Source organism: Nerophis ophidion, linkage group LG27 (genome assembly GCF_033978795.1).
Source record: "Nerophis ophidion isolate RoL-2023_Sa linkage group LG27, RoL_Noph_v1.0, whole genome shotgun sequence".
Taxonomy (NCBI): domain Eukaryota; kingdom Metazoa; phylum Chordata; class Actinopteri; order Syngnathiformes; family Syngnathidae; genus Nerophis; species Nerophis ophidion.
Genome location: NC_084637.1, coordinates 19336121 through 19354657, shown reverse-complemented (window position 1 = coordinate 19354657; position 18537 = coordinate 19336121). Strand labels below are relative to the sequence as shown.

The following is an 18537-nucleotide window of genomic DNA, read 5'->3' as shown; positions in this document are numbered from 1 at the left end:
CTATGAGGAAGCGGTGTCTGGGGAATCTGTGGTGGGCTCTCCTATTTCTGGAGCTGAGGTTGCTGAGGTAGTTAAAAAGCTCCTCGGCGGCAAGGCCCCGGGGGTAAATGAGATCCGCTCGGAGTTCCTTAAGGCTCTGGATGCTGTGGGGCTGTCTTTGTTGACAAGACTCTGCAGCATCGCGTGGACATTGAGGGCGGTGCCTCTGGATTGGCAGACCGGGGTGGTGGTTCCTCTCTTTAAGAAGGGGAAGCACAGGGTGTGTTCCAACTATCGTGGGCTCACACTCCTCAGCCTTCCCGGTAAGGTCTATTCAAGTGTACTGGAGAGGAGGCTACGCCGGATAGTCGAACCTCAAATTCAGGAGGAACATTGGGGTTTACGTCCTTGTCGTGGAACTGTGGACCAGCTCTATACTCTCGGCAGGGTCCTTGAGGGTGCATGGGAGTTTGCCCAACCAGTCTACATGTGCTTTGTGGACTCGGAGAAGGCATTCGACCGTGTCCCTCAGGAAGTCCTGTGGGGAGTGCTCAGATAGTATGGGGTATCAGACCGTCTGATTGTGGCTGTCCGCTCCCTGTAAGATCAGTGTCAGAGTTTGGTTCGCATTGCCGGCAGTAAGTCAGACACGTTTCCAGTGAGGGTTGGACTCCGCCAAGGCTGCCCTTTGTCACCGATTCTGTTCATAACTTTTATGGACAGAATTTCTAGGCGCAGTCAAGGCGTTGAGAGGATCCGGTTTGGTGGCTGCATTGGGTCTCTGCTTTTTGCAGACGATGTGGCTCTGATGGCTTCATCTGGCCAGGATCTTCAGCTCTCACTGGATCTGTTAGCAGCCGAGTGTGAAGCGACTGGGATGAAAATCACCACCTCCAAATCCGAGTCCATGGTTCTCGCCCGGAAAAGGTTGGAGTGCCATTACCGGATTGGGGAGGAGACCCTGCCCCAAGTGGAGGAGTTCAAGTACCTCGGAGTCTTGTTCACGAGTGAGGGATCGTGAGATCGACAGGCGGATCGGTGCGGCGTCTTCAATAATGTGGATGCTCTATTGATCTGTTGTGGTGAAGAAGGAGCTGAGCTTAGGTCATGAGCTTTGGGTTATGACCGAAAAGACGAGATCACAGGTACAAGCGTGCCAAAATTAGTTTCCTCTCCCTTAGATATAGGGTGAGAAGCTCTGCCATCCGGGGAAGAGCTCAAAGTATACCCGCTGCTCCTCCACATCGAGAGGAGCCAGATGAGGTGGTTCGGGCATCTGGTCAGAATTCCACCCGAACGCTTCCCGAGGGAGGTGTTCCGGGCACGTCCGACCGGTAGGAGGCCACGGGGGAAGACAGGACACGTTGGGAAGACTATGTCCCCGGCTGGGCTGGGAACGCCTTGGGATTCCACGGGAAGAGCTGGACTAAGTGGCTGGGGAGAGGAGCGTCTGGGCTTGCCTGCTTAGGCTACTGCCCCCGCGACCCGACCTCGGATAAGCGGAAGAAGATAGATGGATGGATATATATATATATATATATATATATATATATATATATATATATATATATATATATATATATATATATATATATATATATATATATATTCCAAAGACATGCACCTGGGGATAGGTTGATTGGCAACACTAAATTGGCCCGAGTGTGTGAATGTGAGTGTGAATGTTGTCCGTCTATCTGTGTTGGCTCTGCGATGAGGTGGCGACTTGTACAGGGTGTACAGTGCCTTCCGCTCGATTGTAGCTGGAATAGGCACCAGCACCCCCCGCGACACCAAAAAAAGGGAATACGCAGTAGAAATTGTATGTATGTGTACATATTCATATACCGTATTTCCTTGAATTGCCGCAGGGCATAGTATGTTTGCCTGCCTTGAATTACTTCCGGGTCAAACTTGCTTCCCAAAATAATTAGCGCATGCTTAGTATTACCGCCTGGTCAAACTCGTGACGTCACGAGTGACACTTCCCCTGTCATCATTTTCAAAATGGAGGAGACTGATTTGAATACCGGTAATTTGAAATCGCATAAAGGGAAGAAGATTAAGAGCTATTCAGTAGGATTTAAGGTCCTTCTTACATCACACTCAAATTTTACTGCATACCTTTGGTAAGTGCCGGAGTGAGAAGACGTTTTAGAATAATTAGCGCATGCTTACTTTTACCGAATGCCTTTGGTAAGCGCAGGAGTGAGAAAGGTTTTAAATTAATTAGCGCCCCGGCGGCAATTCAAGGAAATACGGTGTGTATATATATATATATATATATATATATATATATATATATATATATATATATATATGTATATATATATATATATATATATATATATATATATATACATATATGTATACATATATGTATATATATATATATATATATATATATATATATATATGTGTGTATACATATATGTATATATATATGTATATATATATATATATATATATATATATACATACTGTATTTCCTTGAATTATATATATATATACATATATATATATATAAATACCTGTGTATGTGTGTGTGTGTGTGTGTGCGTGCGTGTGCGTGTGTGTGTGTATATATTTATATATATATATATACATACATATATATATATATATACATGTATATATCTATATATATATCCATATATATATATATACATATATATGTATATACTCACACAAATGAAATCTTCCACTTTGGAAAACATTCTGGGGAATAAATTGCATATTTTGGGGTTTGGCCATAAAAACTGGGATTATTTCCATTATTTTATTTTTTTTATAAAAAGGGACATAACACGTTCAAAAATTTTTTTAGGGCAACGGATATATCGGAAATTGATCTAAAAATATTTAACAAATTAAAAATTTCAATATTTTTACCATTTTTATGAGTGTGGACCTTTCGTGTGATTTTTCCTTAAACCGTCATTGTTTAAAAAATAATATTGAATCAAAATCGATGTTACTACAAATTATTTACTTATTTAAGGTTCTAAATACTTCACATCAAATATGAATATTTTTTGCCGGGAAAATATTGCATGTTCTCTAGAGTTTTTTTTTTTTTTTTTTTACAAAAAGGGCATAAAACAAAAATCTAAACTTTATGTCAACGGCTAGATCTGACATTTTTGTGTTGGCAGTAAAAAAAAAAGTATTCATTTTCTATGAGTGGGACCCTTTTGGATCCTTTGAGACCTTAAGCCTTTTTTATTGTTGCTCAAAAAATAATAATGAACTACAATCTATGTTGTTATGAATTATTGACCTATTTAAGGTTCCAATTACTTCACATGGAATACACCAATTTAAAAAATGTTTTAGGGAAAATATATACGGTATATATACTGTACACAATTTATTTTTAACACTTTAATGAGTGGGACCCTTTTTGGATTATTGAGACATTTAGTGTGATTTTTACTAAAACTGTCATTGCTCAAAAAATACTATTGACAATGTTGTCATGAATTATTGACCTATTATTTATTTAGGTCACATCAAATATAAATATTTTGACTCTGACCCGTTTGGGTCCCCGTGACCTATAGTGTGATTTTTATTAAAACTGTCATTGCTCAAAAAAATATTATTGAATGAAAATCAATGTTGTTATGAAGTATTTATAGGGCTTCAATCATCCATCCATCCATTTTCTACTGCTTATTCCCTTCGGGGTCGCAGGGGACGCTGGAGCCTATTACAGCTACAATCTTGCGGAAGGCGGGGTACATCGCAGGGCCAACATAGATAGACAGACAACATTCACACTCACATTCGCACACTGGGGCCAATTTAGTGTTACCAATCAACCTATCCCAATTACTTCACATCAAATATAAATATTTTGACTGACACCCATTAAGGTCCCCGGGGCCTTTAGTTAGATTTTTATTAAAACAGCCATTGCTCAAAAAACACTATTGAATGAATATCAATGGTGTTATGAAGTATTTATAGGGCTCCAATTACTTCATATCAAATGTGAATATTTTTACTGAGACCATTTTGGGTCCACGGTACCTTTAGTGGGATGTTTATTAAAACTGCCTTTGCTCAAAAATATTATTGAATGAAAATTAATGTTGTTTTGAATTATTTACCTATTTAGGGCTCCAACTACTTCACATCAAATATGAATATTTTGACTAAGACGCTTTTGGGTCCCCGGGACCTTTAGTGTGATTTTTATTAAAACTGTCATTGCTCAAATAATACTATTAAATGAAAATAAATGTTGTTGTGAAGTATTCATAGGGTTCCAATTACTTCACATCAAATATGAATATTTTGACTGAGAGCCTTTTGGGTCCCCGGGACCTTTAGTTTTATTTTTATTAAAACTGCCATTGCTCAAAAAATGTTAGTGAAAGAAAATCAATGTTGTTATGAAGTACTTATAGGGCTCAAATTACTTCAAATCAAATATAAATATTTTGACTGAGACCCCTTTGGGTTCCCAGGGTCTTTGACAGAGTGGCACCATAACAGTTGTAATATAAATTGTATTGCTTTTGAAAACAAAAAAATGACTAAATGGCCCTTGCATGTTTTAATTTTTCAGTGGAAAAAGTTTGGACACTCCTGCTTCCGGATATTATTTTGACCCTGTAACAAACCATTCCTATTCGGTTCCAATCACAAAACCTTATATCATATTTGCCGGTTGGATTAATTGCACTGTTGGCTCCCAAAATCTTCGTTGGCGTCAAAATATGACCCAAAAGAGGTGGTCAGGTATGAAGGCATGACCACCATAAATGAACGTGAAGCGACACTGAATCCTGCATCGATGGTGTACCTAATGTTTTGTCCGTCGCGTGTAGCATTTTGCATCAGTCCGGAGAGAAGAAAAAGGAGGCCGATATTTGCCCTGCAGTCAGTGTGTGATATTCCTTACCCTTATTAGCACCACGCTGCAGATATGATTCTTATCATATTTATCATTATTGCAGCTATGCTTGCTTTATTCTCGCCACAAGGCCCGCGCCCGCGCGCGCGCGTGCGTGTGTGCGTGTGTGTGTGTGTGTGTGCGTGCGCGCACTTGATGCTCTCACTCCGTCACCTATTTATGGCGCCTCCGACACACACCTTGGCAGGCTGCATGCAGCAAAAGGCTCCTGATGCATGCAAAAGACAGAAATCCGACTGTTGACGGATGTTTACCTTCCACAGTTGCAGTGGCAGACGCGGTCCTCCCCTCGCAGATGTGGCAGGATGTAGTTGTGGAAGCGATCCAGTAGTGCGTTCATGTCCATTAAGCAGGCGATGGCCTGCAAACACGCACGCCGCTCAGCCGGGACATGAGCAGCAAAAAAGGTGCATATTGATCCAAAAAGAAGAAGAATAATAGAAAGAGATCACTCGTGGAGAACCGAGGAGGGGGAGAGAGAAAGAGGGGAGGAGGAGAGAAGATGCTGAGGAGGAGAGGATGAAGAGGAGGGGGTGGGGGTGGGGGGGGGGGTCTGAAAATGGATGACTTATTTATGACAAAATCTGCAAGGTTATTTGCAGCAAAATAGAAAATGAAGATAATTGTTGAGTTCTTACCATAACAAGGGAAGCACCGAGAATCATAAAAATCATGGTGGTTGTGATCATATGCATCCAAACTTGCGTTCCTCCGTCCTACCCGCGGCGGTGCTCGCACTCCGGCTGGGCTCTGCAGGGCTCCTCCCGGGGGGAGTCGCTCATGGAGCCGCCGCACAGCAGCCGCTGGCTCCCGGTGGGCACCCCTCCCTTCTACCGCCGGTGTCCTCTCCCGCTGCTGCGGCACCCTTTACCCCGGCGGTGGATTGACGCGAGCCGCGCGGGTCCTCTTCTAGTAATCGGGGATCCGATTCATTTTGGTCAAATCGCGGGGAAATGAAAACGGTGTCCGGGTTACTCCGCCTCAGTGCCGGCAAATTGTGTCCTCCATGCGGCCCGAATGGCTCACTGTCTCACGCGGGGTGGACGCGTCCAAAGCTGGCGTCCTCATCGACGTGAGGGTGTGGTTAGACCTGGCCTGCACCATCAGTCCTCATGGCCGGTCGGCGTGCACCAATCCCGGACACGCATGGCGAGGCTGTCCCGTCCTGCTGGACCCCCGACAACAACATCTTAGCAACAGCACCTGTATCGGACACGGCCGTGCGCGCGCCACTGCATGGTGTGGATACAAATGTTGACGATGTCGATACCAGGATAGCACTGTCTGTGGCGAGCCAATACTGACGTGATGGTCTCTCTCTTTCTCTCTCTCTTTCTCTCTCTCTCTTCTATCTATCTATATCTACAAAACCCATTTCCGTATGAGTTGGGAAATTGTGTTAGATGTAAATATAAACGGAATACAATGATTTGAAAATCATTTTCAACCCACATTCAGTTGAATATGCTACAAAGACAACATATTTGATGTTAAAACTGACAAACCATTTTTTTTTTGCAAATAATCATTAACTTTAGAATTTGATGCCAGCAACACGTGACAAAGAAGTTGGGAAAGGTGGCAATAAATACCAAAGACATGCACCTGGGGATAGGTTGATTGGCAACACTAAATTGGCCCTAGTGTGTGAATGTGAGTGTGAATGTTGTCTGTCTATCTGTGTTGGCCCTGCGATGAGGTGGCGACTAGTCCAGGGTGTACCCCGCCTTCCACCCGATTGTAGCTGAGATAGGCGCCAGGGCCCCCCGCGACCCCAAAAGGGAATAAGCGGTAGAAAATGGATTGATGGATGGGCAATAAATAATAATTAAGTTGAGGAATGCTCATCAAACACTTATATGGAACATCCCACAGGTGTGCAGGCTAATTGGGAACAGGTGGGTACCATGACTGGGTATAAAAGCAGCTTCCATGAAATGCTATGTAATTCACAAACAAGGATGGGGCGAAGGTCACCAATTTGTAAGCAAATTGTCGAACAGTTTTAGAACAACATTTCTCAACGTTCCGTAAAATCATAAAAAGGTTCAGAGATTCTGGAAAAATCACTGCACCTAAGGGATTATTTTACGGACCTTTGATCCCTCAGGCGGTACTGCATCAAAAACCGACATCGGTGTATAAAGGATATCACCACATGGGCCCAGGAATACTAAATTAATCCACTGTCAGTGACCACAGTTAGTCGCTACATCTGTAAGCGCAAGTTAAAAGTCTACTATGCAAAGCGAAAGCCATTTATCAACAACACCAAGGAACGCCGCCGTCTTCGCTGGGCCCGAGCTCATCTAAGATGGACTGATGCAAAGTGGAAAAGCGTTCTGTGGTCTGACAAGTCCACATTTCAAATTATATTTGGAAACTGTGGACGTGGTGTTCTCCGGAACATGGACGAAAATAACCATCCGGATTGTTATAGGTGCAAAGTTCAAAAGCTAGCATCTGTGATGGTATGGGGGTGTATTGGTGCCCAAGGCATGGGTAACTTACACATCTGTGAAGGCACCATTAATGCATAATAGTCCATATAGGTTTTGGAGCAACATATGTTGTCATCCAAGCAACGTTATCATGGACGCCCCTGCTTATTTCAGCAAAACAATGCCAAGCCACGTGTTACAACAGTGGGGCTTCGTAGTAAAAGAGTGAGAGTACTTTCCTGGCCCGCCTGCAGTCCAGACATGTCTCCCATCGAAAATGTGTGGCGCATTATGAAGCGGAAAATACGACAACAAGACCCTGGACTGTTGAACAACTTAAGCTGTACTTCAAGCAAGAATGGTAAAGAATTCCACTTTCAAAGCTTCAACAATTAGTTTCCTCAGTTCCCAAACGTTTATTAAATGTTGTTAAAACTTTTTTTGGACCACCTATCAAGAATATATTTTTCTTTTGACTTTGGTGGTCCAAATGAAGTGCCCCCCTGGCTGTCAGGTATACCAGCTCACCTCTTCCGGTTTCCAGCCCTGAGCTTTCCGTGGAAGCGTCGCCGCGGCACCTGTCGTGGCCGAGTGGCCGGCGGGTAAAGCAGAGAGTACTGTTGGCGTGCTCTTCCAGCGCTACCTGGACGGGAAACGGATTAAGCGGTTCCCTTATTGCTTTCTGGCTGTCCGTGGATCCATCCGGTTACCCTGTACCGGAAATTGTCCCCGATGAGAGACCCTGCACTCTCAGCACCTGTACAGCTCGGTGCCGCCAACGTGGGGTGAATCCTTCAGATTTAAAGGCCTACTGAAACCCACTACTACCGACCACGCAGTCTGATAGTTTATATATATCAATGATGAAATCTTAACATTGCAACACATGCCAATACGGCCGGTTTAGTTTACTAAATTACAATTTTAAATTTCCCGCGGAGTTTCATGTTGAAAACATCGCGGAATGATGACGCGATGATGACACGTGTTTGTGACGTTATTGGTTGGAGGGGACATATTAGCCCAGCACCACTTACGGCTAAAAGTCGTCTCTTTTCATCGCGCAATTACACAGTATTTTGGACGTCTGTGTTGCTGAATCTTTTGCAATTTGTTCAATTAATAATGGAGAAGTCAAAGAAGAAAGATGGAGGTGGGAAGCTTTTAACCTTTAGCCACACAAACACACGGTGTTTCCTTGTTTAAAATTCCCGGAGGTGAAGCTTTACTATGGATCAGAGCGGTCAAGCGAACATGGATCCCGACTACTTGTCAACCGGCAGTTTTCGGTGAGAAAATTGTGAAAATAAGTCTCCTCTTACCGGAGATCAGCGGAGCCAACGTCCTCCTGCAGCTGCCGTGACTTCTCTCAGAGACTCTGGCGTCAAACACCCGTGGCCATACCCCTCCGACTTTAAGGTACTATTTAACTCAATAAAACACTAGCAACACAATTGGCAGATAAGGGATTTCCCAGAATTATCCTGGTAAATTTGTCTAAAAACATCTGAATCACTCTCACTGCCCTCGCCTTTTTTTTCTTTTTTCTAGGCCTTCACTCTAAATTTCCTCACCCATGAATCTTTCATCCTCGCTCAAATTAATGGGGAAATTGTCGCTTTCTCGGTCTGAATAGCTCTAGCTGCTGCTGGCTATGATGGTCAACAATGTGAGGATGTGAGGAGCCCTACAACCAGTGACGTCACACCCACATCGTCTGCTACTTCCGGTAAAGGCAAGGCTTTTTTATTAGCGACCAAAAGTTGGGAACTTTATTGTCGATGTTCTCTACTAAATCCTTTCACCAAAAATACGGCAATATCGCGAAATGATCAAGTATGACACATTGAATGGACCTGCTATCCTCGTTTGAATAAGAAAATCTCATTTCAGTAGGTGGCTTCACGGTGGCAGAGGGGTTAGTGTGTCTGCCTCACAATACGAAGCTCCTGCAGTCCTGGGTTCAAATCCAGGCTCGGGATCTTTCTGTGTGGAGTTTGCATGTTCTCCCCGTGAATGCGTGGGTTCCCTCCGGGTACTCCGGCTCCCTCCCACTTCCAAAGACATGCACCTGGGGAGAGGTTGATTGGCAACGCTAAAATTGGCCCTAGTGTGTGAATGTGAGTGTGAATGTTGTCTGTCTATCTGTGTTGGCCCTGCGATGAGGTGGCGACTTGTCCAGGGTGTACCCCGCCTTCCGCCCGATTGTAGCTGAGATAGGCGCCAGCGCCCCCCGCGACCCCGAAAGGGAATAAGCGGTAGAAAATGGATGGGGATGGATGGGCATTTCAGTAGGCCTTTAAAGTTGCTGTGCGGGGATACCCGGTGTGCTGCTACGCCGGTCTCATCTCCTGCCAGAATTGGTCTGGTAAACACCAGGTCAGTGGCGAACAAAAGGTTCCCACTCAGGGATTTTTTCGGGTCATGCTGTCTGGACTTCCTTTGCATTACGGAGACGGTGAGTCCAGTGTTTTCTCCGAACTTCTGCCGGAAGACTGTTGCTATTTTAACTCTCTTCGTACCTCAGACCATGGAGAAAGGAACGGCGACACTTTATAAAAATGACTATAAATGTAAGCAATACTTACCTTCGTCATTTTTCGCCAGCTTTGAAATTACTTTATTTGAGGTGTGTCGCGCTGACGGGGTGCTGTGTGCTGTCATTTACCGCCAGCCCAAATACAATAAGGACTTTATCAATGACTATTCGGACTTTTTAGCAGGAATTGTGCCCCGCTATGATCGTGTCCTCATTGTTGGAGATTTTAATATCCATGTATGCTGTCCCGGCGACAAGCCACTGGTGAAGGAATTTTTAAACATTATAGACACGTGGTCTCACGCTTGATCTTGTCCTGTCATATGGTCTACCTGTGTCTAAATTGGACATGAGTGACAATGTGCTGTCAGACCATATGCCTGTCATATTTGAGGCCAGTTTTAACCGCGCTCCTGCGTGTCTTTGTCGAGTTTTTAACCCTTCCGCTGCTGCTCAGTTTATTATTGCTTTTAACCAAGGTGTTTTACCCTCTGACTGTGTTTTTTCTGACACTGAGAAACTTAGTTCATTGTTTGACTCCACCTGTGAGGCTGCTTTGAACTCAGTGGTTGCTTTAAAAATAAAAAAAAATCAGAACCCTAGTTTAATGAGAGAACTCTTGCGATCAGACGCGAGTGCCGCAAAGCTGAACGCAGGTGGAAGAAGGATAAGCTTCAGGTGTCACTGCAGATTTTAAAGGACTGTTGGCATCAATATCAGAGCACAGTAAAAGAGGAAAAAAGAGAACATTTGGCAAACATTATTGCCTCAAATGGTTTTGACCCTCGTGTTTTATTCACAACCATTGACTCTGTTCTTATTGTCCCTCAGCCTACATGCTTGGAACCCTCCTCTGAATCGTGCAATGCCTTTTTAGAGTATTTTATTGATAAGATTGCCACAACAAGGGCTCTCATTTCTGTTCCGACTTCTGACCCTTCTGTCCCGTTTAACTACTCTGGTGTTTTTAATCAGTTTGAGCAAGTGACTCTGCGGCAGTTAGAATAATTAACAAATCATATGAAGCCCTCAGGTTCCCCCCATGATGTTTTCCCTCCTACATTTTTTTAAAGAAGTGTTTTCTTGCATAGGGAAGCCTGTTCTTAACATTTTAAATAGCAGTCTGTTTTCTGGTGTAGTTCCTACCAGTTTTAAACACGCCGTGGTTCAACCGCTTTTAAAGAAACCTGGTCTTGACAGTTCAGTTTTAGCCCATTTTAGACCCATTTCTAAGCTGCCTTTCCTCTCAAAGATCTTGGAGAAGATTGTTTTTACCCAGTTACTCACTTTTTTAGAGGACTGTGATATATTAGAAGTCTTTCGATCTGGTTTTAAACCCCTCCAAAGTACAGAGTCAGCATTACTAAGGGTTTTTAATGACATACTGAGAGCTACAGATTTAGGTGATCATGTGATTTTAGTTTTACTGGATCTAACAGCAGCATTAGATACGGTGGACCATAATATTTTAATTAGCCGCCCACAGCATCAAGTGGGCATCTGTGGTACTGCTTTGAGTTGGCTGAAGTCATATTTGACTAACAGGACTTTCTCTGTAAATGTTGCTGGTTTTGAATCCTCTGTTGCTCCATTGACATGTGGGGTCCCACAAGGCTCAGTTTTAGGACCACTGCTCTTTTCTATTTATTTACTTCCTCTGGGCTCAATCCTAAGAAAGCATGATATTTGTTTTCATTGTCATGCCGATGAAACACAAATTAATTTTGTGTTAAAGAGAAATCATGCCTCTTCAATGCAGCCACTACTTGAAGATATCAAGGCCTAGATGGCGCTAAACTTCTTAAATTTCAATGAAAAGAAGACAGAAGTGATAGTGTTTGGACCTAGTGGTAACTGTGAGGTCCCCCCTGTTGACTTTGGCCCCTTGACTTTTTACATTAAGCCCATGGTCACCAACCTGGGCTTTCGTATCAACAGTGATTTTAAATTGGACCGTCAGATTGGCACAGTGGTGAAAGACAGCTTTTTTTATTTACGTCAGCTGGCCAAGGTTAAAAACTTTCTTTCTAGGCAACATTTTGAGACAGTAATCCATGCATTTATTACATTTCAGCTGGATTACTGTAACTCTTTGTATTTTGGTATTAATCAATCCTCTCTCTCACATCTGCAGCTGGCCCAAAATGCAGCTGCCCGACTTTTAACAAACACAAGAAAAGAGAGCACATTACTCCTGTTTTAGCCTCCCTCCACTGGCTGCCTGTGTCTCTTAGAGTCCATTTTAAAATTATCTTACTCGTTTTTAAATCCTTACATGGTCTTGCCCCACCTTACCTCTTTGAGCTGCTCCACCTCTTTGCTCCCACCCGGTCCCTCAGGTCAGCCGATCAGCTGATCCTCGAGGTACCCAAATCAAAGCGTAAGTTTAGAGGGGATAGAGCCTTCTCTGTTGCGGGTCCCAAACTCTGGAACGATCTCCCTCTCCATGTGAGACAGGCCCCTTCTTTGGCTATTTTTAAGACCCTTCTCAAAACCCACTTTTATTCATTGGCTGTTAACCCAGCATGAGACTTTAAACTGTTTTTAACTTTTAACTTTTGTAACTGTTTTTAAATTTTTAACTGCTTTTTATCTAACAAATTGTTCTTAGGGTATTTTGTATTTGCTATTTCAATGTTTTATAATTCTTTTTTAAATGTTATTTTGTTAGTCTGTCCTATGCCTTTATTTCTTGGTGGTGTACAGCCCTTTGTTCTTCATCTGTGGTTGTTTTTAAAGGGCTTTATTAATAATGTTGGTATGGTATGGTATGGTATGGTAAAAGAAAATGTGATGTAACACAGTGGTGAACATGCCCTTTCCCAACTACTTTGGCACGTGTTGCAGCCATGAAATTCTAAGTTAATTATAATATGCAAAAAAAAAATAAAGTTTATGAGTTTGAACATAACATATCTTGTTTTTGTAGTACATTCAATTGAATATGGGTTGAAAAGGATTTGCAAATCATGTTTATGTTTACATCTAACACAATTTCCCAATTCATATGGAAATGGGGTTTGTGTGTGTATATATATATATATACATATATATATATATATATATATATATATATATATATATATATATATATATATATATATATATATATATATATATATATATATATATATATATTACCAAATAGTAGCCCGGGCATTTATTTCACAAAATCATTTTTGGAGACGGGCATTTAAAAGAAGCAGGCGGTTATTTGCACAAGGCTTTTATTTATTTTTGCGCCAGCCTGCACCAGGCCATTATTTAGTTACAATGGTTACTGTCCAGTATTTTTTTTTTCAACAAGGTCTCAACATGGCAGTAGTGCAACAGTTGTCAAATAGAAAACCAATACTGAAAATAAATAACGTTTTTAAATAAAGCAGCCTACCGGGAAAAATAAAATTATGGTACCAAGTACTCAAGTATAAAACCCACCATCAAAACAGAACAATAATAGTGTCACTTAAATAAAATAAAGCCTACAGTATTCCAAGTTTTAAAAAAAGCAGTATACAGGAAAAATAAAATTATGGTTCCAAGTACTCTAAAAAACAATAATACTGCAGCAAACGCAACCCCAAATGTAACTCAAACACACTCATGATCCTCCTCCTCTTCAATCACAAGTTCATTGAGGAACTGCTGTTCCTCATCACTCGCCTCCTCTTCCTGAACCACAGCAGCACCCTGCTGTCTAGCCCTCAGAAGCATCTCTCTGCCTGCCTGACATGGCTGTCCCTCCTTGAGGCAGTAAATGAGCTGGTCCTCACTCCCATCAGCTGCCACCGTCAGCCCACACACCTTGTAGGATACCAGAAAGCAACAATCAGCTATGGAAACTGTTTGCAGCACACGCACACACACACACATACACACAGCCAGCCAGTCTACCTTGAGTGAATTGATCAGAGTGTCCCGATCCAGAGCATCCCAGGCTCCTAGGACCCAGTCGACCAGGAGGCGGCGGGAAGGGGCTCCCAGGTTCCCTGACTTGGTGTAGGGCTTGTCTTTATCACCAGCCATCCAGTTATCATAGTAGTCACAGAGCTGCGCTTTGAAAGGGCCATTCCACACAACATCGGTGGCCTGCAGGTACTTTGTGCAACCTCCAGATATAACAGCCATTGTAAGGTTGTAGCCCCTTTTGAGCTCTGCGTTAGTGGCCTCGCTGATATGGCATCGGTACGAGTCCCATGCAAGTAGCCTCGGTCCGAAGTGAAATTTCCCCACTGCCCTCTGGAGCCAATCCTTTGTCAGGTCATCATTAAACCAGACATTCTTGGAGGAAGCTATGATCACCCCAGGGATGCTCTGCATAGCCTTTACATCACAGACAGCACCTTTAAACCCAATTTAAGGCTTCAGCTTTGTCTCGTCTGCTTTGGCTGCAAGAGCCACCGTGACGTGTGCCTTCTCGTGGCCGGTGGTTTTGAGGCAGATGGAGCGGGCGCCCCTCTCATTGACCATACTAAAACCAACCATGTCAAACCAGACGGCTGTTTCATCCATTAGGATGATATTCTTGGGCTGGATTTTCTTGGCCTCTATCTGTTTAGTAGAGAAAACGAGGAAGTTCACAATCTTCTCGACAGGAGCGTCCTTCTGTGCAACAGTTGTCCTCTTGACGTTAAAGTTGTTCCGACGCAGGAATCGATCAAGCCAGCCACTCGTTGCACCAAACACCACCCCGGTGTCTCTCATGTCACTCGTAGTGGCATACAACTCCTTGGCCTTATTGCGGATCATTTTGCGGGACACATGGGGGTTCAGTCCACGAACGTGATGTATCCACTGACACAAATTAGCATTAAGCTCGTCGCTCACTTTCTTCCTACCTCCGCCAGATAAGTGAGCCCGTTTTTAATCGATTGCTGACTGAGATAGTAGTTCTCCCTTTTTTTGTTTCCATTCGCGTACACGTTTCGGGTCAACGTTAAACTGCCTGGCCGCTGCCAAACCAGAATTCTGCGCCGCATACTTCACAACCGCTAGCTTGAACTTTAAGTCAAACTTTCTGTTCTTCTTCCCCCTTAAAGTATTCCCGTCCATCAGTTGTGATGTACCGCTATACACGGGCTATTATTAGGACGAGGCGTTTGATTCACAAAATGGGCTCAGGCTGCTATTAGGACATGGGCGGTTATTTGCCCAAGGGCGTTTACTTGGTAATATACGGTATATATATATATATACACTTTTTAATTTTTTATTTTATTTTATTTTTTTTACAAATATATGTCCAGCAAACCCCTCCAACCCCCACCCCCACCCTTGCGACCCTATAAGGCAGTGGTACCCAACCACCGGGCCGCAGAAGAATTTTGTATTAATTTTTTTTTTTTTTTAATTAATACTTTTTTTTTTTTTTTTTTTTTAATTTTTTTATTATATCAACAAAAAAAACCCACAATATACCAATAATTGTCACACACACTATGTGTGGTGAAATTACTCTCTGCATTTGACCCATCACCCTTGTTCCACCTCCTGGGAGGTGAGAGGAGCAATGAGCAGCAGTGGTGGCAGCGCGCGGGAATCATTTTGGTGATTTAACCCCCAATTCCAACCCTTGATGCTGACTGCCAAGCAGGGAGGTAATGGCTCCCATTTTTATAGTCTTTGGTATGACTCGGCCGGGGTTTGAACTCACGACCTACCGATCTCAGGGCTCCAAACAGCCCCTTTCATGCAATGCGAGAAGGGGGGCGTGAGAGGCAGTAGTGTAATAGTGTATATCTGGACATGTATAGATAAATAAATAAACATTCACTTTGGGGGTGGGAGCATTTTTTAAAAAATGTGTCATGCTCTTTTTTTATTTTCTTTGAAAGAAAATACAGTTTTTAATGTCAAAAACACCAAGTGTGCAATATTTTCCCCAAAATATTTTCCAAGTGAAATATTTGATGTGATTGTGAAGTAATGGAAACCTTAAATATGCAAATAATTCATGACAACAATGATTTTTGTTCATTATTATTTTTGGAAAAAAACACTCAAAAAAATAAAAAATAAATATATATATATATGTATATATATAATTTTTTTAAACTTTCAGCACTTGTATGTCCAGATTAAGTTCAGATATATCCGTCAATTGTACGTTTTTATATAATTTTTTGAGAAATGGCAGTATAAAATAAATAAAAAAACACACTAAAGGTCTCGGGGTTCCAAAAGGGATGTGCCCGAAACACCTTCCTAGGGAAGGCGTTCGGGTGGCATCCTGACCAGATGCCCAAACCACCTCATCTAGCTCCTCTCCAGGTGGAGGAGCAGCGGCTTTACTTTGAGCTCCTCCCTGATGACAGAGCTTTTCACCCTATCTTTGAGGCCATGTCTACACTAAGTTGTTTAACACCTTAAACAAATAGTTATTTAGCCTAAGCCCCGTTTCAACCACACTAAACCAGCATTTAATGTCCCACTCTTCAGATACATTTTACACGGCTAAATGCGCCGTGTATTTCTTGAATCTATGGCGCTTAGCTTTGTATAGACTCATTGATAGGTTACAAACTGAGATCAGAGAGGAAGTGACGCCAGACAGAACACAGCCAGATTCATAATAAAGCACTTTCGTAGCTCAGAAGTAGCCACTGGAAATTTGAAGGCGAGTCATCCAGACATGCCGTGTTTCTCCTTCCTTTACATGTACAGACGCGTGTGGAAATTGACACATGAATACCTTAAGAGAAAGCAATTGCAGCTATTTGGGATACAACACTTCTCAGACGGCAAAAAAAAATGTCATTGTCCGGCCGGGTCAGCTGTGATTCCACTCAGCAAAAAACTTTGTCCGTTTGTCGAAGGAGAGACAACGAGAATGTAGGCTCCCGTGGATGTGATTAAAAAAAGGTAGCATGGGCTTTGTATTACCTGGCCGTCGAGGGAAGACTAACTATGGAAAACGGCGAATGCATTTGGACTGGCAAAGCAGACTATCAGTTATTAACCGCCATGTACTGTATGTCGTGGACTCAACGTGTAGGTCCATATATAAAGTCACCAAAAATGAACAGACAATGAAAGTGAAGGCAAAAGAGTGATGAGTGTCCTGACCAGATATCTACATCCCTAGTTTGATTGATGAAAAATGTTCTTTATCACATTGTTTATCTTTGTTTATGTGTCTAATAAAGATTTGATTAATTTATGATGGCTCAGGTGTGATTCACTACAAAAGGGCCCCACAGCAAACTGGATTCCAGTTCATTGAAATACCACAACACCAGATATTGTTCAGATAAGTTAGGTTTAAGAACTTACACACAAAGCAACACTGGATGTGAATATGACGTGCACATTTTCTGCGCATGCGTATTAAGTCGCGTTGCGCCGGTGGACGGAATGCGGGGGTAAGGGGGTCTTAAACGGTGGCATTGTTGTGTGTGGACAGGGATAAGGTTAGGTGTGATTTACCCTAGATAACCTTATCAGGCTTAGTGCAAACAGGGCCTAAGGGAGAGCCCTGCCACCTGGCGGAGGAAACTCATTTCGGCCGTCTGTACCGGTAAGCTTGTCCTTTCGGTCATAACCCAAAGCTCATGACCATAGGTGAAGATGGGAACGTAAATCGACCGGTAAATTGAGAACTTTGCCTTCCACCTCAGTTCCTTCTTCACCACAATGCATCAATACAGCGTCCGTACTGAAGACGCTTGTCGATCTCACGATCCACTTTTCCCTCTCTCGTGAACAAGACACCGAGTTACTTGAACTCCTCCACTTGGGGAAAGATCTCCTCCCCAACCCGCACTCCACTCTTTACCGGGTGAGAACAATGGACTCTGACTTGGAGGTGCTGATTCTCATCCCAGTCGCTTCACAATTGGCTGTGAACCGATCCAGTGAGAGCTTAAGATGCTGACCAGATGAAACCATCAGGACTACATAATCTGCATAAAATAGAGACCTAATCCTGCAGCCACCAAACCGGATCCCCTCAACATCATGACTGCGCCTAGAAATTCTGTCCATAAAAGTTATGAACAGAGGTGAAAAAAGGGCAGCCCTGGCGTTTCCAACTCTCACTGGAAACAGGTCCGACTTATTGCCGACGATGTGGACCAAGCTCTGACACTGATTCTTTTGCCACAATCAGTCAGTCCAATACCCCATACTCTCTGAGCACTCCTCACAGGACTTCCCGGGGTACATGGTGGAATGCCTTCTCAAAATTCACAAAGCACATGTAAACTGGTTGGTCAAACTCCCATGCACCCTCAAGGACCCTGCCGAGTGTATAGAGCTGGTCCACAGTTCCACGACCAGGACGAAAACCACACTGTATCTCCTGAATCCGAGGTTCGACTATCCGGCATAGCCTCCTCTCCAGTACACCTGAATAGACGTTACCGGGAAGGCTGAGAAGTGTGATCCCACGATAGTTGGAACCCACCCTCCGGTTACCCTTCTTAAAGAGAGGAACCACCACTCCGGTCTGCCAGAGATACCGCTCCCGATGTCCACGCAATGTTGTCTTGTCAACCAAGACAGGCCCACAGCATCCAGAGCCTAAAGGAACTCCGGGTAGATCTCATCTACCTCCGGGGCCTTGCCACCAAGGAACTTTTTAACTACCTCGGCAACCTCAGCCACAGAAATAGGAGAGTCAACCACATATTCTCCAGGCACTGCTTCTTCATAGG

At 43.1% G+C, this 18537-nt stretch overlaps 1 protein-coding gene across 1 annotated transcript in view; it reads right to left on the bottom strand.

Annotated features, from left to right (window-relative positions):
* Positions 1-6208, bottom strand: part of tmem240a (transmembrane protein 240a) — a 54553-nt gene extending 48345 nt beyond the window's left edge. The window contains exons 1-2 of the mRNA XM_061889134.1: positions 5542-6208; positions 5158-5264 (exon numbers count right to left, since the gene is read on the bottom strand). Of these exons, the coding sequence (XP_061745118.1) occupies positions 5158-5264; positions 5542-5598 (164 nt within the window). The 5' untranslated portion in view covers positions 5599-6208. The remainder of the gene's footprint in view (positions 1-5157; positions 5265-5541) is intronic.
* Positions 6209-18537: the final 12329 nt, after the last annotated feature.